Source organism: Ceratosolen solmsi, unplaced genomic scaffold (assembly GCF_000503995.2).
Source record: "Ceratosolen solmsi marchali unplaced genomic scaffold, CerSol_1.0 scaffold35, whole genome shotgun sequence".
Taxonomy (NCBI): domain Eukaryota; kingdom Metazoa; phylum Arthropoda; class Insecta; order Hymenoptera; family Agaonidae; genus Ceratosolen; species Ceratosolen solmsi.
This window is the reverse complement of record NW_011948423.1, coordinates 1433077-1455506: the sequence shown is the minus strand read 5'-3', so window position 1 is coordinate 1455506 and position 22430 is coordinate 1433077. Positions and strand designations below refer to the sequence as shown.

At 39.1% G+C, this 22430-nt stretch overlaps 1 protein-coding gene across 1 annotated transcript in view; it reads right to left on the bottom strand.

Annotated features, from left to right (window-relative positions):
* Positions 1-22430, bottom strand: part of Myo10A (unconventional myosin 10A) — a 90815-nt gene that overhangs the window by 37836 nt on the left and 30549 nt on the right. The window contains exons 18-27 of the mRNA XM_011499457.1: positions 20482-20977; positions 19620-19931; positions 18596-19020; positions 17910-18334; positions 17077-17358; positions 16438-16649; positions 15483-15678; positions 14134-14719; positions 13309-13764; positions 12442-12684 (exon numbers count right to left, since the gene is read on the bottom strand). Of these exons, the coding sequence (XP_011497759.1) occupies positions 12442-12684; positions 13309-13764; positions 14134-14719; positions 15483-15678; positions 16438-16649; positions 17077-17358; positions 17910-18334; positions 18596-19020; positions 19620-19931; positions 20482-20977 (3633 nt within the window). The remainder of the gene's footprint in view (positions 1-12441; positions 12685-13308; positions 13765-14133; positions 14720-15482; positions 15679-16437; positions 16650-17076; positions 17359-17909; positions 18335-18595; positions 19021-19619; positions 19932-20481; positions 20978-22430) is intronic.

Below are 22430 nucleotides of genomic sequence, written 5' to 3'. Positions count from 1 at the left end.
GAAATGATTTTATTTTAACCCCAATTAACCTTGAAAAATATCATTGTACACGTATTTATAAAATCATAAATTTGTCCTACATGCATAATTTTACCATAATTTCTCGAAATTAAACGTAAAAGGAATTAGAAATAGATAAATTAGCATTATTTTTAGAATAGTTCAGCAGAAAATAATATACGCCTTGTATTCTAAAGTTACGGAACATTTTTTTCCGCAGCTGTAATACGATATACGTGTAAACGCAGAACACGTGGCTAAATTTTACAGGCTTTTAAATTTCTTTATTTTCCTGATCTATCGCTCCTTTTATGCAATACATATTTTTAATACAAGCATTATTATTCCTTAAATATGAAATTAAGTCCTCGGGGCAAACTGGTGACTTTTCACTTGTTGGAATTTAGAGAGCGTACAAAATCCCACAGTTATCTCTTCACAGCTTTTCTACTCCGATGATGATGGTTCATCTTTCACCTGCGCGCCATTAGCCAATACCGATCTCTGTTGTTTTAGCATGCCGAGACAGTATTATCGTGACTTCCATCGTGGCTTTTCACGGTAGCAATGGCTTTCCTTCAAAAGCTATTGAAAATGCAACCTAATTTCGACTACAAACCACGTCCTTCTAAATGGCGCCTAGCTAACAAAATAAAAACTTCCCGTTCACCTTTAATATTGTCAATGGAACTTTTTCCTTGCGTGGAAGCTGTTGGCGCACTCTCGCGGCTCCTTCAAAATTAAAGCCGTGGAACATCGATTTTCTCTTGCCTCCGGGTGGTTCTTGTTGACACCGATAATGCGCACTCGTCGCGCGGTCACGTATTCCAAAAGAGGACAATTTGAAAAGGACTGAAATACGCTCTATGGTTTAAGTTTCGTAGATCAATCGGAGGCCACGCCGGTTGAAAATGTTAAATACGTTAGAGAAAAAATATGTTTCGAGAGCGTTGCGCCGGATCTGCCCGCGTGCCTCGTTATAAAAATTTCTTCCTGGCGAATGAGCTGGGGAAGGAGGCGCGAGTAGTCGTGCAGGTGAATTTGGGCCAGATGCCAGGCTAAAAGCAGATAGGCAGCACTTGTCGGCGCTCGAGTCATTAGCAATTCTAACGGCTTCCGGTCTCCCCACTTCGCGTCTCACCGTCGACCTCAGCAGCGTATTAGGCGTGGAGAGGAGCGTTAACGCGAGTTGCTTGAACTCGATAGCGAGACCGATTTTCCAGCGGCCGACCGCCCATACGAGACGAGGCGGAAATTTTCGCGATCACGTACGGGGCCAAGTACGAAACGCGTTACAACGCTTCTGCCTCTATCTTATCCCCCTCCCCCACTCCTCGTTTAGCTCACGAGGATTCTGGCCCAACGATCGTCGCCTGCGTCCTATCAGGCAAGACGAAACTTGCGATGTTTGCCAGATTGAATTGGTGGTTGTTTGTCCCGAGAGGTCGCTTCGTTCGATCGAGCGAGATCTTCAATCATGAATTCGACGGGTAGGGATGTCCTGTGTGATTTGCCAACGTATAATATTAATTTTCGGTTATTTCATTGCAAGGCAAATGCTGCCTAGTTGTCTGAAAAGCCTGACGAGTGTGAAATTGTTCGTTACCTTCTGTACTCGATTAGACGTGACATTCACTATTGCATACAATAAATCCGTTGCTTATTAAATCACTTACTTTAACATCAATAAAAATTGATCTCCTACGTGTAATTACGTTGGTACTTGAAAAGTTACTTATCCTCGTAAATAATGTAATTACTTGTCTATCAAATTATATGATTCAATGTAATTTACGATAATTAACATTTTGATTTCATTGCTTTTACACACAACTTGATTCCGGAAGCTCGGGTATACACGTTTCCATCCTTACTTTCACGTCAATAATTGAAAAACTTTCAAATATTCCCCCATCAATTATCTTCTACCTTATAAAATATATGGAAAACAACGTAGGTACTATTATTGTTATTTGTATTGTTGTAAATTTAATTGAACGGTCTGTCGTTATTTTTTCATATAACGCCATTGTGAGTTCATATACCCTCACTATTGCCTTTACTAATAAAATATAAATCATCGAGTGGAATGAGTTGTTTCACCTCTCGAGCACATTCACACTACACTACGTAAAATGAACAATTCGAAGATAAAAAAACGACTTGGCGTACAATAAACAATGCATACAAGCGAGAAAGCGAGAAAGAGAGAGGGGACGTAATAAGATCGTTTCACTGAAGCAAAAAAAATGAGAAAGAGTAAGAAGAAGGGAAAAATGTGACACTTGTGCAGCATGAAGGGAGGGGGGAGGAGTAGCAAAGAAACATCCACCTTGAATGAAAAGGATCGAAAGTCCTCTGTGAGGTAGTACAAATCTTCGTCGAGTTTCAACACACGCAACACACAGACACGGGAGCGCGCACGCGCGCACGCAGATGATCCGACACGGCTTTTAAAGCCGATTTCGATGTAAGGATGAGGAGGAGGAGGAGCAGAAGGAGGAGAATTTTCCGTTACGGTCTCGCAGCTCTCATATGTATACGTACGCACGATGTTGTACTCGAGCATGCACTTGCTGGCACGTCATTCTTCTGCTAAGCCTTTTGTGGATCTCTTTTATTAAACGATTTTTTTCGCTTTCTAATAACTACCGAAGGCCGATTTGGTTTTATTTTACGGGCTTTTAATTATTTAATTGTGCTACATGATGTTGCGGAGATTATCCCCCCTGATTTTTTTGTTTCCTCCTCCACGCTTTGTCTAGTCGGCTTTTCTTAGACGATTTTTCAATCGCTTGACTTTTATTTTTAAATCAATAAGCAAGAGAATTCTTTCCACTTCCATTAGATATCATAAACAAAACTGCATTTTCCATTTATTATCGTTTCTATTAAAATGCAGGTGGATATATAGGATGCTGCGCCGCTTTAAATACCAGAATTTCAATTTCATTTTAAACTTAATCTTAAGATAATATAAAAGAATTGATTAATTAGTGACGGTGCGACGATTCCCGTCGATAACATGCTATTTCGTAAATACAATAATATATTAATTCAAGAATTCTTCATTATCAGAGTGAATCCATTCGAAGATTCCATGTGTTTTGTGTGATACGTGGCACTAGCCATTCCCAAAAAATTTCGTACTAGATAATTCATACATACACAGAAGATGGAGAGAGAGAAACGTATATATGAGTGTGACTTAAATAAATTGCTTTCTCAATGAGAGAATAATAATGACGATCTCCGGATTAATAGAGTGCGTAAGCAGATGTTTTGTTTCTTCCAAAGTATTCAACTATATAACGAGAAAGAAATAATTCAAAAGAGCCAGAAATAGATATTTTATTGATAATTTCACCTTGAATATAGATTTTAAACTCCCCTACTGTGCACCTTTATGAATATCTTATTAAGGAAATATCTTGTTTCGTTTGATCGAATGCGTTATCGGACAACTATTAAAATGAATTTCTTATTCATTTATCAGTGGATATAAAAAAAAATCATCGTCAAATTAATGATACGAGGTAGTTAATTTATTCCTATATTTAAAATGATTTCTAAATTTCAAGGATAATTTAAAAATACTGCAAGAAAGATGGCATTTAAGTCAACAAAGTAGTGAAATGCGATGCATTATTAAATAATAAAATTCTCTATTATATATTGCCTTATCCATTTGACAATATCCTGATATGCACGAGTGCTACTTTTAACTCTTCGGACTGCGACTGTAATGTACCACTAAAATTGTCACCACTATTTAAAAAATCACGTTAACGCTTTGCATACCGATTTCCTGCAATTTTTAATTAGCTTGAAATACGTGTATGTTTTAGAATTTCCTTATCTAATAGCGCCAAAGTAATACAAAAACATCAGGCAGTCGTAAAATACTTTATTTTTTACCGTATAAAGTTCATATACTGGCTTCTTCGACGTCAGAATACACATTTTCAACCGTTTCTTATGGTCTTGAAATGTCAGTCGACATTAATGCGAAAGTTGAACTTTCGCACAGAAACGATCGACGACTAAAAGCAGTTCTTGACGTACCAAAATGTAAAAAAAACATTCTCAGTCACCAATTGGTTTTATAATAAATTTATTTTTATATAAATAATATATGCATTTTAATTTTAATTTTAATTACTTATGGTCTACTTAAAAAATTTATTTAGTACAGTCCATTAACGCTTAGGAATAATTATACTTCTTATATATGAATTCAAAATCTCGGCATTTCGCGTACATCAGTGCCACGATTTAATAGAAACACACGATCACGCGAATCCACAAGCACACGGACACACACAGGCACGGGCACACAAACAAACAAACAAACCCATATCCTCCATATATTTATGAAATGGACTCGGAATTTCAATTTGACTCGAAATAAGATTCTATCTGAGATCGGAAACAAAGTTTCACGTATTTCTTAGATCAAATGTCAGACGAAGAAATTTCACGTGTGAGGTTACTAGTAATAAATATCTCGTAAAAGTTTCATCAATCTCAGATTGTTTTTCTCAGAATCCCAACAAAACTAGCCGCTTCTTAGCTTATAAAAGAAGTTCACGCAACTTTAAAGAGAAGATAAAACTATAGGTCTGTAGGATAGTTAACGAGGATAATCGTTTTATCAGAATAATATAGATTATTTCTTAGGACTGTTAATCACAATGCATTTGGTTAAGACTCATTTTTTTTATCTCCGCGTAAGAAGAATTCGGAGAATAATCTTTACAGCTTCGATAAAAATCGCGTCAATTTTAACGCAACACCTATGACGCAATGTAGCAGCAATCAAGTCCTCTATATATTCATGGACTTTGACGTAGCCAGATCTCGGCTCTCTCTCTCGATTTTTTCTTCTTCCTTTTTCGAATCTCCGGCAAACTGTAGTTTTGCAGTAAGAAAACATTCTAGCGGTACAAGTCAGTAAGTCGTAATTATAGTCGGGCGCGCGCGATCAAGGCCAGCGGGGTCGGCACCATAACTTATGACTGATTCTTCCCTCCAGCTCGGACGTTATCTTTATTATCGGTCGGCTGGGCATATTTACATGTCTAGTGCAACGATTTTGTTTCTTCTGCATCAATCGGATCCATTCGTCTCTCCACGACCGCGTTGCACGCGAACGCGCGTGAGTTGGATCCGCTCGAGCATCGACAAGTATGTACGATTAACTTTATGTCTCGTAATATTACTATTAAGAGGCTACAATTACTTTTCGTGGATAAGAGATTGTCGTATCGCGAATTTTTTGTAAATTGGATGAAAATCTGTGCCCATATTTAATTCATATTCATATTCCGAATTTCTCGTACATCGGTACATCATGCTCCTTATTGTTTAGCTAATGTTTATCAATATCAAGGGTAATTTGTATCGAGATCAAATGACAAAAAAAAAGGATAAATATGGAGAAAAAAGAAATTGTCACTTTTGCAATAAGAAAATTAGTTAAAAATATTTTTTTAAAGGTTGCGAAATAATAAGGTAGAAATTTTCATTATTTTTACTTGGTTTTTAAAATGTCCATTGTTATTTTAATATTATGATTGTGCATAAGTAGTGCGTGAGAATATTATCAATATTGCAGAAGAATACCAACGTAAAATAAGCCATCATGTCGTGAGAGTTTGTTCTCAATCCTTGTCATTTGATTGTCAAAAGAGTAAATGAAAATGAAATTTTTATACAACTTTTACATAGAGAAAAACGAAACTTCCAAAGAATGTATTTTTCCCTATTTTTCCATGCATTGCGAATATCGTTACAATGCGTATTGTATTTAATAGCATATATTATGCATAAGTCAATAAGCGAATAATTTATTTATAAACGTTAAATTTAGAAAATTAATTTAAATTTAAAAAACTATAACTTTTCTGCGGTATTTTCATCATACGCCTAATGGATAATAAAAATAATAAATTCGAATAAACAATGGCTTATTTAATATCATTGGTGAAATATTTACGTTCCAATAAATTTCTTTGAGTGTTGTTGGGTACCGTTTTTTTTACTCATTTCATATTCTATGCTATAAAAATGCAATATTGAATAAAAATTGACTGTCATTGGAAATGGCTCATTTGATACAGGAGCCAATGACTCTATTCTGTAAATGGCATTGATTGCGTCTTTCAAGTCGGATTTAAATTTAAATTCCTACCTTGATTTAGTCGTCCTCTCAAATTTTCCTGGAAAAATTTGCAACATAATGCTAACATTTAGCGTTTGAAAATAAGCTAAAAGCGAGGTAAGCCATTAAATCAATAAAATTTAACGGCAGCCAGCCTGCTTTTCAAGCGCTGTTAAAACAATAAATTTCAGAGAGCAAAGAGAGCGAGAGAGAGAGAGAGAGATTAATAAAGAAAAAATCCGAGAAAAACGTAGCACAATTACATAACTCGTCGAATCTTTAAAATGAAGATATTATCCCGGGATCGTTAACTCGCTTGTCACACGGACTACTAAAAAAAGCTTTCAAATTCTGCGCGAGGCTGTCATTACATTGCCGCAATTGAAATATACGTATGCAGCGAGTGTGCCGCGGGTACAAACTCTAAGCTCGTCATTCGATCATTAGTTGCTCATATTGCAAAGGAAATAAATAAATAAATCGCGTATAGCCGGGGCAAGAAGGCGAGGCAGAACGCAATGCGAAGCCACCCGAACGAGTCGACGTAGTGCCGCGGTACACGAGCGCGCGTCTCTCCAATTAACTTGCCGCGCTAGTAATGAATTTAATTGTAACTCAGCTCGAGCATTATCTGCGCCCGGAAGCGCGGTTCGATCCCATCCCCACCTCACCCCATCCCACTGTCTCAACACCCTGGCGCCCTCGGTCCGCTGCACTATCGGAGTACGACTCCCCTGGAAGGGTCTCTCATACCGTCAGCCCAAATCGTTATTCTATCTCTCTCTCTCTCTCTCTCTCTCTCTCTCTCCCTTACTTCCGCGCTTTTACTCCGGATTACTCTACTAGATTCTCTCGGCAAGGGAGTTTTTGCGGCGTTCGTACGGCGTGACGAGAAATTCGAGCGCCTCGTTTTTTGCCCGTCAATGCGAAGGAGTCGCCGCGCGCGATGGATTCGAACACTTCGCCTTATCCTGCTCATCGATACTCAATCCATCACCCTTGTGCGCTCTCTCTCTTTCTCTCTCTCTCTCTCTCTCTCTCTCTCTCTCTCTCATCTGATGGGCAATTGTACGTGTAAGCGCGCATCCAAGCTGGAATTTCAATTATTAATCAGAGGCGCAAGAGCCATGTACTCGGACACCCGATGCGTCGAGCGCTTTTATGGCTTATTGCTCGGCTTCCTCATTGTAAAGTGTCTTTTCCAGATGGTTCGATAATACGTGCAAAGGGCAAGGTTATCGATTTGCAATAATTGCCGCGTGTCGACGTCGCAAGAGTCGAGTCGAGATCTGAATGGCTCGCAAAAAAAAAAAAAAAAATACATCGTCTAGCTTAACGGCCGAAAATTCTACATTTTTGAGCCCAAGACACATAACGAGACGTACGCACGTGTCGTCAATTTCATTCTTATAAACTAGACTTCAAGTCATTTAACACGAGTTTACTAAGCTCGAAGCTGCCGTACCTGCTGTGCCTGCCGTATAAACGTTAATCAAGATTTTTTTCATCTTTTCATTCTTCTTCTTCGTCTTCTATTTTTTTTTTATTTTTTTTTATTCTTACATACGATATAAGTTTTTAGGAACACAGGCGCACGCGTGCAAGCATACCATGTATACATTTATATACGTATGGGTATATGTAATTAGACATCGACTGAGTAAAGTAGGTGAGACACGCAATAATTTTCAATTCGTTAAGTCGGGAAATTATTGTCTTGCAAAATGTAAAAGTAGTATTGTCGTAACAAATAAGCCAATGTTATAACGGAACGAGTCGGTTATAAGCACACGAGAGAGATACAACAAGCGGCATAGATAAAGAAAAATGTTAAAAATGCCAGATTTACGACTTTATACTCGTAATTATTATAATGACTTTGATGTATGTCAGTTATGATTATGAGAACTTAGGAGTACGTCGAACTCACCAGCGAGAGCTTAGGAAAGATCCGAACCGAGGACGACTGATCCCTAAGAATCGGCGCTCTAATAAAACGAGCTCGTCGCTAATTTTGCACGGCCATGGCTCGAGGGGCGTAAGGTTGGATACGGTGGGCGGGTGGGCTGGTTGGAGCGGGCGTGGGATGCCGGGAGCGGAGGGGGTGGTTGACGGTGACGGCGGTCGAAGGGCCAAAGGGAGCGAGTGGCGGTCAGCCGATGCGGATATTACGCTCGGCGGCAAGTGCAATCGACTCCGGTCGATGGACCCGCGGCAGCGTGACGCCCCGTAACGAGAGGAGGATAGGGTAACGCCTAGCGTGAATTCTCTTTCCAGTCGGTGCTCATATGTGCTGCCGCCTTTGCCCGAGCGGCACTCGTTGCATCCCTCGGGCCTTTCCTCGCTCCTCGCGTTGCCACGCGTTGCAAAAGTCGGATGACGAAGGCGGCAATGGTCTGTCTTACGCTCGCTCGCCCATTATTCATACCTCCCAATCTAGTGGTAAATGAGTGGTCCATTGGCTATCGCTGGGCTTGACGTTTTCGAGACTTTCGTGCCCCTTTATGGAGATGGGTTGTTTGGAGAAGGGATCACGGAAAGCGAGGTGGGACAGGCCCGTCATACGTCATCCCGTTATTGGAAAAGTTCCCGTGCACGTGGTGGTTGGCGAGATTCCATACCGATGCTTAGCCAAGTCTTTTAATAGATTTTTTTTTTTTTTTTTTTTTTTTTTTTTTTTAATAATTATTGGAACTAGAGAAGACTTTTGCAGCCGACATACGATATAGGAGAAACGTAAGCCATTGATGCTACGAAGATACATACGGCCATATCACGGATGTTATTTAACATTGAATTTCTATCGCTGCTTCCTCGTTTCAACGTCCATTTTTCCTTTATTACAGCTAACCATGGCATCACGGCCTTTAATCAGACGCACTTTTGAAAATCGGCGGCATTCGAAAAAGTGAAGAGGGAGAGAGAGAGAGAGAGAGAGAGAGAGAGAGATTAGCGGATCGTTGGTATGTCGGTGCATCCCATTGAATCTTGGGGGCGAATAAAGCAAATAAACTCTTTAAACAGTCATGGAGTTTTACATGCTCCGAAAGACAAAAATAGGAGTCCCTGAATTCCATTCCCCAGGAATCTCATAATTGACATCCTATCCACTTTTTACGCGGCGCGCGCCTCTTCCTACTTCCCGTGCTCGCTCGCCGCTACTCCTTCGCCACTCGACTAGCCCTCATTTTTTTTTCACTTCTCCCCCGACTCCACCCGCCACCCGCGCGACTCAAGGCCCATAATAGATAAGCCGTACGAAGCCTAAGCTCGTGCGAAATCCCGCCTCTGACCGCGAAGCGTCCGCGCACCGGTAATCTTACGGTCTTAAAGGCGGGAAGGCTTTTTACTCGGGGCTGCTCGAACCGGCCCCGGACGTGGCTGAAACCTGTTCGAGATGCGCTGAGTCCTCTTTGCAGTCGACGTCATAAGTGCAAAATAGCGAGGAGAATGAGGGACGACGGAAAATTCTCGAAGCGGCGCGATTTTCAATTACCGGACGATGATATGCGCCAAGTCGGGAGACGAATTAAGTCACGACTCTCGACGCGACTCTCCATCTCTCTATACAAATTCTCTTCTCTCTCTCTCTCTCTTCTCTCTTCTCTCTCTCTCTCTCTCTCTCTCTCTCTTTCTATCTATCTATCTATCTATCTGCTAATCGACATGATCCCGGATGATTAAAAAATTTTCGAGTGTAAATCGACCGTAGAAAAAGCATGCAAAATTGACATTCGGAGAGAGAGAGAGAGAGAGAGAGAGAGAGAGAGAGAGAGAGTGGTAGTCCAGGATCTAAAGGAAATACCAATGAAATACAAACTCAATTATGATTTAGGTCGTAGTCATTTACTTCCTTTTACCGGTATTCTAGTATAGTGCAGTCGCAGACCACAATAATTGATATAATAATGAGATATAACCCGGTCGCAGGTAGAAGGAAAAAACATCGTACGAGGTCGTAGAGAGGCAATTTGAACGCTTCCATTGATTTACCTGCGAAACAATCGCAAGCGAAATATCGCGCGATATTCAATATTGTTGTAATTACGTCGCGAGCACGAGAGGTACGTACAAAGTGTGGACCGTGACTTGAAATATTATTACGCGACCGCTACAATGGGCAGCCAGAATTATGCAAAAGCGATTGGTCCGCATTATGCTAAGTAGAAATGATGACGTAAGCTCATCGACGCGCTTAGGCCCTCCCATGGAATGTCTCTGAATTCACACTCGTTTGGCTAGCCAGGCCAAGTGCGGCAGGACGGGTGGGCTAGGGAGATGGTGAGGTAGTGGAGTGGGGTGAGGTGGTAGAGATAAGGGGAGGTAAGGGTGGGGTCCGCGCCGCGCCCATCGCTAATCGCATCGAATATCGCTGTAGAAGCATCTAATTTTTCAATTGAAGAAGCACCGGTTCCTCCAGTTGCATGTCATTGTGATATTCCGATTCTTTGATTCTCTGTATGGCGTAGAAGTTTTTTGTGAATTTCATACTTAATGATACGACGTACGAGCGCGTTTACCCTTAAGCAGTGTTCTTTATTCTTGAAATTTCACGGAACATTGCCTTTCTTGTTCCATCGTGTCAAAACTAATTAGCTGGCTACCTTCGGATGTCGTTTTTCGTGGAATAATAATGTTACAGCCTAATTATTATTGTTCGCCTTATAGAGGTTGAATTTTTTTTTTTTTTTATTTTTGGTAAAAACGATATTGGTGCGGCAATGTGAAAAATAATTCTCGGTACTATTTTTAGAGGAGCAATTTATTAAAAGAACATTGTCGTTCTACGAATGATTAAAGCACTACAAATTTGTTGATATTTTAATATAATGTTGATAGTGTTAAAGGCATCAAAATTATATAAGAGGTTTAATTAAAACGAAAAAATTTTAAATAATGTTTACGAGATAGCAATTTCTATATTCGCGTGAGTCTATGATTTATAAATTAATGCTTATCATTAAATGAACAAAAGCTAAAAAAGAACAAATTATATTATAAATTTTATTTTTGTAATAAAAACTTTATAGATAAAGAAAAATTCGTCTTTTACTATAATTTAATCCTATACAACATATCATCATTTGCAATAATATCAGTTAGATCTTTAAGAGAAGACATTTTATCATTTATCATTAAATAAATCATTTGTAATTCACTGCATTAGAATTATGTATTCGAGAGAGTGATTATTCAAATTTATTGTAACATGAATCTTAGTAATAAAATAATTATAACTTAGTCCATCTGAATTTACATAAAATTAATTAGTATTTTGAAAATCAAATGAATACACTATCGTCTCGTTAAATCATAAGGAATATGCATTAAAAAATACGTTTTTACTACAAAGTTCTTTTCCTTTTAATATTAAATTACATACTTACAAGATGTTGTAATAAATTGAAAGTTTAAAATTTAATGAATCAAAGCAAATTATTTGAAAATTTATTTTAATATTGAAATCTTCGCGTATTATTAATATTAAGTATCATTAAAACGCAATGGCATCGAATAAATAACTCTTCATTAAAATAATAACCAGATTATTCAGTTTAATATTAAATTTAAATTTAAAAATATTTATCAATCTTTCGTTAAAGTCGTTGATCTAATGATGCGATACATTCCTTTCAAAACTATTCATTTTAGCTCAAAATAGATTTTGCCTACGTAAAGAGTTTACAACGCAGGATATTAATTGGATACAAAATTATTTAATTATAAATATGTATACGTTGAGTATTAACATTCGATAATTTTTTGCGCTTGATATTATTATCAAAATATTTTAATAACACCGATATTAAATTTTACGATAAAATTGCATTAACTTTTCTACAACTTTTTTAAGAGAGACACAAGGACAAGTTATTATCCTTTATCCATTACATAGATAATTGTATATTTTAATTCTTAACGTTAGCTCACCCGTTGAAAGTTACATAATTTTTTTCTCAAGCATTATAATATATAGATAATATGTAGAAAAATGAATATTCATCATAATGTGGAGTTTGTGCATAATAATTGTGAACAATTTTCTTATGTGCAATTATTATTTCATGTTCAAAAAAATGTCATTATAAATTTTATTCAATATGTGGACAAAAAAAAATCAATGATGTAATTCATAAGATTTTAATCCAAGAAATTAGTAAGTAATTGGTAAATATGCATTGGAAAGAGTTTTTTCCTACATAAAGTACATAAATCAATTCATCAACGCTGGTTTTATTTTCATGATTAATCAATTAGTATAATCATTTAACACTTACCATGCGAATGTATTTCCCAATCATTTCTGAGAGTTGTGCGGCCCTGGTGGTGTGCAAAGGAAGCCGAACGCCTGACGCTACTTGAAGGGTGCAAACTCCTGCCCTTTGACTGCTGACCGAGATAATCTCTTCAAGAGGTAGAGTCTCGAGGATGATAAGGTCACCGCTGTTGCTTCTCTTGATTAATCTCAATCCGTGGTGGGATACCGCGACATGTTGGACGTCCGGATGTTGGGGCCCGATCTAAAGTTTTATATTATTTAACGAGGACATAGGATTTATATGCAATCGAAGTACAGGGGAATGCGAAATGTTATTAATGAAATGAAAAAATCAATGTTTCAACAGCTGTCGCTAGGTTCTTTATACTTGATTGAGTTTTTTCTTTATAAAAGCGGCGAGAAACGAGATTTTCGTCAATAATTCGTTAACTTTATATTCGCAAGAGGGAAAGGACAAGGAAAAATATTAATAGTATCTTATTTTAAAAGATAGTATCGTCTATTGAAAGAATATTTTAAAAAATACTTGAGAAATGCAAGGATTGTTCGATTCGATTCGAATTAGAAAGTTGCGTGCATGAGCATCAATGCAAGTAAATCTGTTATCCGAAATGCAATCTCACGAAATACGAATTTAAGAATATTTTCCAACCCTATTGAATGACGTGCCGAATGTTTATACATTGTAGCATCAAATCAATGTTTTCGTATAAAAATTTTCAAAAGAAGCAATAAAGTAGTCAAGGCAGTAGTAACTGGCAGTAGCAATAAAGAAGGATTAGTTACGTAGCTCGCGTATTGTCCTTGTAAATGCAACGGAAGGAAAGACTAAAGATATATAAGAATAATAAATAAAGCTACTGACCGAAACGGGGAATATTCTGGCGAAATAAAGTGGCCACTGTTTGGCCATGTCGACAACGTTTTTCTTGATTGTGATCTTGTGTTGTGTACTTTGCAGATTGTCCAGGGTAATCCCATAATTATCAAGCAACTTCAGCATGTTTTGTCTGTCCTCCTTGGATATTCTTATATTGGAGGTGGCGAGGACATCGTACGCCACTTGGCAGAACACTAGATGCAACGCTAATGGAGTGGTCAGATTCTCGTTGGGTGCAAACACCTCCTTCTTGACGCGTAGAGTCCAGGTGACGCGATTGTACGTGAAGTGGGTGCTCGATGTTTGTGGATAGAGTTTCGTATCGACGATCTCCTGGACCTTTTCAATTTCCGGCTTCTCGGCTGGTGGCAGAACCGGTTTCAGGAATTCTGGCCATTCCTCGATCTCGATTCGTTCCATTTTATCCGTACGCTGTGTGCCCTTAAGCAGAGATCGAGATGAAAAGTGGCCGATTTTCGAATTAGGACGCAACTTAAGCTAAACATTTAAAAATGATTTTAGATCGACGACATTGAGGCAAGTCGTCAGTCTATTTAGAGATGAAAGCGAATGATGTTTATCGTCTCATTAGAGCAATTTAGAGTAACGTATAATAAAGTTTGTTTACTTTGATAAGATTTGGAAAAATAATTTAACAAGCAACACCATTTAAGGTAGGCACTGCTCGCTTAATGTAATATGCCAAGTGAGTGCCTATTACTAACGAAAGACTAGTGGTGCTTTTGTTTAGCCGACGAGGTAGGCGTTCGAGATTTGCAAGGTGATAAAAGCTTGGATTTGCGAGCTCACCAGTGTCGATGCAACGCTGGATCGGCGATCGGCATCGCCGTCGAGCTTCTTGAAACTTTGCCTGGCCACGGCAAATGAGTCGCGCGTGTTGGCCACTACGCCAATGTCCCTGGACGAGGGCATCCCGAAGCTGTCTCTCGATTTTGGCGAGACATCCCGCGCCATGCCGAAAGGATCCCTTTTGGCATTCGAACTGTCGAAGACGTCTCTCGCGTACTTTGTGTCGGAGAATATGTCGGAGCTGAGGTCCCTGCGTGAGTCAAAGTCCGAGTTACGGTCCCTCGTGGCGGAGGAGCCAAGGTCTCCCATATCTTTCCCGTAGTAGTCCTTGGTACTCAACGAGTCCTGGATACGAGACTTATCGTGGTAGTCGCTTCTGTACTCGTGCTGCTGGTGCTGCTGCTGCTGCTGTTGTTGTTGCTGATGCTGGGACGAGAACATGTCGCGACTTTGCATGAATATCTCGCGCTGACTCTTGATGAATTGGTCGAAGGCATCCGAGTCCGGAGAGGCGCGGAACACGTCGCGTTGACCCTTAGGCTCGATCGGTGCTGGCGGTGAACGGGGTTGAGCGACCCCGGTCTGACTGTTGAAGGGGAGACGAGAGGATGAGTTTTCATTTATTTACGAAAATTTGTATTACACCTCTTATCACGTTTTATATCCTCCATGCACTTTTGTGATATTCTGTCTGTCATGTACAATGCACTCTTTGTTATCATCATTATTGTTCTTATTATTGTTATTATTATTATTATTGTTATTATTATTATTATTATTATTATTATTATTATTATTATTATTATTATTATTATTATTATTATTATTATTACAACTACGAGCTATCAGTTTTGAAGTTAAAATTTCCAATTAACCGTGACGATCAAATTTTGCTTTTTCGTTCTAAGCTGATTTTTCAAATCCTTGTCCTCCCCCAACCCTTAATTTAAAAAATCCCATCCACCATTGCAATTGTAGCGCAAGGGGATGTGCGAGATTAACGCAAGAACGCTATTATCCGTCTACCGATTATACAGAGTATTATCTATCGATCGGTGTTGCTCCACCCGCTTATTATGAAAATTGATCTCGTTCCGTCGATTAAGGGGGGGGGGGTAAAGGCGTAACCGAGTGAATTTCCAACAAAGTCACTTTTGAACATGATTTATTAATAGAAAATGTAAACAATGAGTCTTTATCATCAGCTGAGATTGCACGGCGAGAGATTTTACAAGCGCCGGCGCAGGATGAAGTCGCGAGGCCGCTAATCTCGTCGCGGCCCAGTTCTCCCGGCCACTTTCGCCCGATGAATAATTCACCGAATATAAAGGCCGTCCTTAAATCCTTACCTGTTGTTGAAGGCACTACCGCCCCGTGGACTGGGTGGCTGCGGGGGCGTAATGGGTGGCGGTGGTGGCACAGGCCGCTCCATCCTTTCGATCTGAGTCTTCACAACTTGGGCCTGCGTCATCATGTCCGTGGTGCCTTTGGACGTGACGCTTTGCGTGTCGTCGGCCGTCGAGGCGTAATCATCCCACCTTCCTCCTGTGCGTGCAACCGAGGTGAAAGGAAGTTATACAAAGCGATTCTTCGCTTATGTGCATACGATACGACCGCATTTGCACAATAGGCCTATACGTTACTGAGACACGTACGTACTTACACCCGAGAACTTAATGCTTTCTTCATTTTAGACATGTGTGCATTCAATACACACACACACACGCGCGCGCGCGCGCACGCACGCACGCACACACACACATATATATATGTATATATACGGAGACTGAATCATTGACGCGAATCTTGTTGTTTGCTCGTGAGAAAGAATTCGAACGATGAGTTATGCATTAATGGATTTGAGAAATAAGTATCGGAAGAAGAATCGATGCGACCATCCATACATTTGATTACTTTAGACAATTAATTTGTATGTGCATTACATAATTCAGAGATTTGATGAGTTTATCATATTGGGTATTATCATTTAAATTTTCAGAAATTTTAAACTTCTACTTTTTACTTAAAAATTAAATTAAATTTTTCGATTCTATACAAATGTGTTTATAATGCATTTATGAATCACATAAATTCTTTTTGAGTAATATGTAATAAAAAAAAAGATAATTTAAGCACCGAAACATTTATCTACTTACAGGAAGTACTCGGGCAAACAAGATATTTAAAAATTAGATATAATTCATCGTGCATTCATAAACATTCACGTCACAATTCTCGCAACTAATATAGCTTTATGTTTCAAGTGCATTTGCGCCGTGAATCAGAATATTTGCAATAATTTACCTAATTGCTGTTCCAGAAGAAGTTTCCTATTATCTTCAAGGCGCTTCACTTTGCCATCGTCACGCAATAAAGCCGGTTTCTCAGTTGTTTTGGTCGACCGAACGCTGTGATTGGCCGTTACTTTCTCGAGTCTCTGCCTCATCTCCGAACTTAGTTTGAGCTTCCCGATACTACCTGGCGAAGGCCTTTGTGCGCCAATTTCAAATCCAGATCTGAAAAGTTTTTGTAAAGCCCAATAAAGCGACAATGGCCGTATCCTTAAGGAGGTTGTAATGCTCGTTATTTAACAAATTATTATTTCCATTTAAATGTGCGTAAATGTATATGGCAGGGGATTGCGAATTGCGAATTGCGAAATTTTACTATGTAGCATATGAGTTATTAGAAACGTCAAAGTCAGTGCTTCGTTGCAATTTATTTGTAATGGCTAATCATTCAAATTTGGTTGCAACACACAATCTAATTTGTCATCTTTTGAATATGTATGCATTGCGCATATGTGCAGCATAATTTGACGAAAGAAAAAAATAATACAAACATTATTAATTTTACCCTGGCAGTTTTATCTTTCATTTACAATTTCATATGAGTAAAAGCATTACGGCCTCCTTAAATTAAATTAAGATAATGACTACTGACTTCTTTTTCTTTTTCTTCTCACTTTCTTCTTTGTAGCCATTTTCATTGCGTACGGCTGCCGCTGATGAGTGCACAACCATAGTTCTGTCGTCACTGTTAACGATGTTCTCGATTTCAAATTCTTCCCATTCGACACCACCTTCAGTCATTGGCTCGTTATCTCCATGCTGATACTCTTGATACTGAGGAGTAATTTTACGTAACTGGTGTTGTTGTCGCATTTTGAATTCAATGAAGCTGTCTTGGCCTTGAATCTCATTGGAGTCACTCGGAGGTGGCCATCTGCGATAATTACATCGATTTGTCATAAAAATTGTATTTCCTTAAAGGCTAATTAAGGAACTAGAATAAGAGGAATTGATTACAAAAGTAATGAATTAAAGTGTTGAGCTACACGACCGCACGTTTACATAACAATGCAATAAAGTGGAATGTACGAAGTGCCACATAACATATCCTTTTTACTTCTTAGCCTTTTAGTGCTGATTTAATCGTACTTTATTGCCACAATTACACGTTAAGCTACCTTTAATGATGTTTTTACTTCTTAGCCTTTTAGTGCTGATTTAATCGTACTTTATTGCCACAATTACACGTTAAGCTACCTTTAATGATGAAATTAATGCGTAAAATTTTTTTTTTTTTTTTTTTTTTTTTTTTAGCATTATTACACCTTGGATTACGCAAAAATCGCAAGCGTAGGCACAAAATTTCTCCTTTCTTAATTATATTTTATGACACTATTTTTTAAAATTGCCATAAAATACAATTAGTTTAATTTCTTTTTTATCATCATGCGCGTTCATTTCATAAGTATAAATAAATCATCTCACCTCCATTTGCCGATGCGAACGGTCTTTGCTCTTCCGTAAGGATCGATAAAGGGTCGCGATTCTGATGGATCGTGAGATTCAAGTGGTGGCGGCATCGGCGGCGGAGGAGGTACTCCTTTACTATTGACGTTCGCTGGCCCTTCGACGCTACTTTTTCTATTTTTGAGCTCGCTCAATACATTTGTGAAATTATTCTGAACGTTGCCTTTATTAGCACTACTTCGTTTTACGTCCACCGAGTTGGCAATTTTTCTATCGGTGCTGATTTTCCTGGCGCCAAAGTCGATGCCGGACTTGCGAGACGGATCCAAACACTTTTTCGGCGGACTCTGGGAGCGGTGAACCTGAGCTTTTACCGTCACTGTGTCTTGCCGTCCATTCGTTGCCGATGATGACTGCATATCGCCATCTTCTTGGAACGATGCCTGCGATAAAATAACTTCGAGTTATTTTGGTCGTTCGATAATTCTTAAACGTAACAACAGTCTAAATCTATCCTCCCCCCACCCCCCCCAACCCCACCCCCCACCCCACTCCGCCACCCGTCGATTCGATCACTACATTTTCTTTAACGTTTATATGGTCGTTTCATCATAGAATTTTATGGATTGTTAGATAATACAAGAACAGCCGGGCTGAGAAATACAAGTTAAAAAGACAATCGAAGAAAAGCCAAGTAAACTAACCGGCTGATTAGAATTAGGACTTTGAACCAGGAGTTGCTGAAGAGCTTGATTCTGAGCGAGCAATTGCTGTTGTATCTGTATGTTTTGAGCCATAGCGCTCTGCAAGAAAGCCCTCTGAAGATTCTGCTGGTAGGCGGCCATGTCATTGTTTTGACTGGGTGGTGAGTTGGGATATTGCGGGATGGTGGGACCTTGCATGTTGAATATCGGTACCGGGACGAATCCCGGACCCATATTGATAGTCGGACTCTGTGGCGCTGGCACTTGTTGCGTCGGGCCGAAAATCGGCATCATCATCGACGATGACATCATGGGGCTGTAATTGAAGCCGCCGTTCTGATTAGGTATATCCATATTTCCACCGCCTTTGATCTTCTTCGACAGCTCCTCTGCCGTAACTGAATTTGTAGAAGTTCTTGGCGTGTCTAAAACGTAAGAATTTGTCGATTAAATCTCACGACGATCGTGAACGAAATAATTGTAAATAGATTTTTATGGAATGCAAACACACGTCAATAAATGCGTATGTTGATAATACAGCGTAGACACGAGATCATAAAATAGTTATAAAAATATGGAATTATTAATGATAAAATGAGTTAATGAACTTTTGAAAACTATAAGGCAGCTTAACTTAATCTCAAAATTCAATATTTCAGAAGGAAATTTTTATTAATTTTCAGCACTACACTAGAAAAGTAGTTTTTTTTTGTTTTTTATTCTTCTGTAATTAATTACAGAATTGTGCTATCGTGCTTCCTAATCTCTGATGATTTATACTATTGCTTATAAGAGAGCTAAATATAATAGGCAAGTGAGTAGTTTCGTACTGTATGCATAGGCGAATTTACGAGTGCAGTATCAATACTGTACTTTAATTATAGATTTGTTACGGTAAAGACGAAGATAAACGAGAATAAAAAGAAATGGTGGAGAGAGAGAGAGAGAGAGAGAGAGAGAGAGAGGAAGGGGAAGAATAGAAAAAAATCCTTTATTAAGGCTAAGAGTTAAAGTGGTTATATACCATGTATAAGTGAGTTGATGAAATCTTGTGTGTTCCGAGCCAGATTCTTATCAGCGTTTCTCATTCCCTTGATGCTGGCAGCGAGACTCCTGGCATCGGATAATTCATCTAAATTACCGTCGAGAACGGGCATGAAAAGCTCGTCCAAGAATTGATCGACGTCGGATGCTTGACTCGGCACCCGGACCCGGCGCACATGGGACGCTAAGGATGGCGCCTCGCTTGTGTCCGACATCGCCGACGATTTCACGCCATACTCGCTCTTCTCAATGTAAGCTCGGCTCGATTGACTTCCAGGCAGGGCTCGTTTGCCTGGTATTTAAAAAAAAATATCTCTTTGTAAGCTACTTTCATTCTTTCCTTCTTCCTTTCTTTCGTTCTTTCTTTCATTTTTTCGTGCCGTTGAAAGAGACAAACAAGCATGAGAAATAATTATGCAAAGAAATTATTTACATCGAATGGCACTTTTATGAAATTCTCGAGCGTGAAATAAATTTGTCACTATATGTATGACCGATATAATTAAATTTGACGTTAAAAATTAATTTAGAAATTAATTATATAATGGAGTTTGTGGAGACTATAAGCTCCTGTATTTAAGTTATCCGGCCAATTTAGAAATTGACGCTGTAAAATTCTCAAAACAATAGCACAATCAAGCTACGTTGCATTTCGAGTTTAATATCACAATTAAGTCTTTTAATAAATCATCATTAGACAATGTTAGTTCAATTTGGAATGAAATTTCATCGTTAATCATTTGCCAGAGACAATATTAAAAAACCATGAATAAAAGGTGACGCTCTAATTAAATATAAGGACGAAGCATTTGAGTTTGAAAGTCATGGAAAGCCCAATTTACCTGGGTACTGGGACTTGATGAATCTTGTCTGCGATCTTATGTAGCTACTCTTGTCGTCCTCGGACCTCCCGGTCTGGCTGACCGACTGTATATCCGGATACTCAAAGTCGAGCGTAAGGTCCTCCTCTTCGAGTATATTAGGCTCGGAGCTCCTGGTCATCCTGCTGTATTTGCGCTCGGGTACGACTTGCACCTCGGACCTCGTCATGTACTCGGCGCTACCGCCACTCGGCACCTCGCCGATCCTCTCGAGGCTGTGATAGCGCTCGTTCAGCTTGGACGAGGACAGTCCGAGATCCGCGAGTTTGCTCACCGCTGAAGGGCTCACGCCGCCCACGCCAATGTCCTCCCCGCTGATCTCAGCCTGCAGGAGGTTGTCGAGGCTACGGCTGCGCTGCTTTTCCTTCTCGAAGTAGCGGTCGTTCAGCGCGGACTTTCGCGACAGGCCCATCTCGACCGTCGATTCTAGGACAGCTTCATGGGACTGCTTGCGCATCTGATGGTCGGAAAGTGGGAATTAGCTTATTGGGCGCTCGGGCCTCCCGTATTCTGGATTATGCAAAGGCTCTGTGTGGTGGTTGATGTGGAATAGCGACACAAAGAGCAGCGATTTGGATTGTAACGGGAAGAGAAAATTGAAAGCGCCTTGAAGGCTACGTCGCGAACGAGCCTTGACATAGGCACTTTTTTGAATAAATTGTGAAATAAATAATGCCGTTCGATTATTGGTTGGACGATTAATACGATATCTATCATATCTCGGCTTCGATGTCTATTCTGATGTCCAATCAGCCTCGACACTCGAGTACATAAATATTAAAATTCTATGCAGCTCATAAATGCCGTAACTGTTTTTCTAAGGAGGAAAGCACAATTCACAATTTATTTTGTCAACGATATCAACGTTCGACTGCCAAGACGATTGTCGTAAAAGCTAAGATGATGTATGATGTTGATCGATGATTAAATATTAAAATTCATCCTATTTCATGAAAGACTTTTGATTTTTTGCTTATTTACGATGTCGAGGGTATGAGAAATTAAATAAAAACAAAAACAAATAAAAACAAAAACAAAAACCAGAAAAAAATAAGAAAAAAAAGAAGAAAAATTATTAAATAAAACCAGTCATAATCATAATCATATACGCTAATGTGTATACACGAGCATTCGTACGTAACTTTGTAATTAATATACGATCTACTTTTATTTACATAATATTTCTTTAGTAGATGGTAAGATTATTTTACGTAATGGACACGAGTATTTTTATATGCCTAATCAATGCAAGTGGTTAAATATTTTTCAATCAAGAATAATGATCAATCATAACGTGAAACATATCTTATGTAAAAGAAAAGTTGAAATGTACTTGTATAGTCATAGTAATGAAAAGAACCGATATAATTGTAAATTAACAACAAGATCAATCGAATTTATATTTTCGCTTTCCCAACAAGATTGTGACCTTTCAACCTGAAGTACGATTTACTAAATCGCACAAATCTTGGTTATAATATGTTATATACTGTGCTCGCAATTAAAACGAAAAATCTTATCAACAATTACGTATTAAAAAATTACGTGCCCATGCAAATGTAGGAGTAGAAATTTTGAATAAGTTAGACATGCAGTTACGAGTTGCCGTAATTATAACGACCTTGTATTATCTTTGTCAAGATAGGTCACATTTTTTCGGGAAATCCCGAGCGTCGCAAGTAGCTCACATCCGGGGGCATTTGATAAGCTAATAAACGTTAGTGAGGAATTTTTGATCAGCGCGCTAGGAATAAAAATGAATGAAGCGAAGCGTTGAATCTCCCGCGAAGGATCTCTCGCGGCTCTCGCAACGACGCAAACTCAAAGCGAAGATCCTCGTGATGCGATCGATATGACCTACGAGTCGAAGCCGCCGTGTCTCCCCCCCCCCCCCCCCCCCCCCCCCCCCA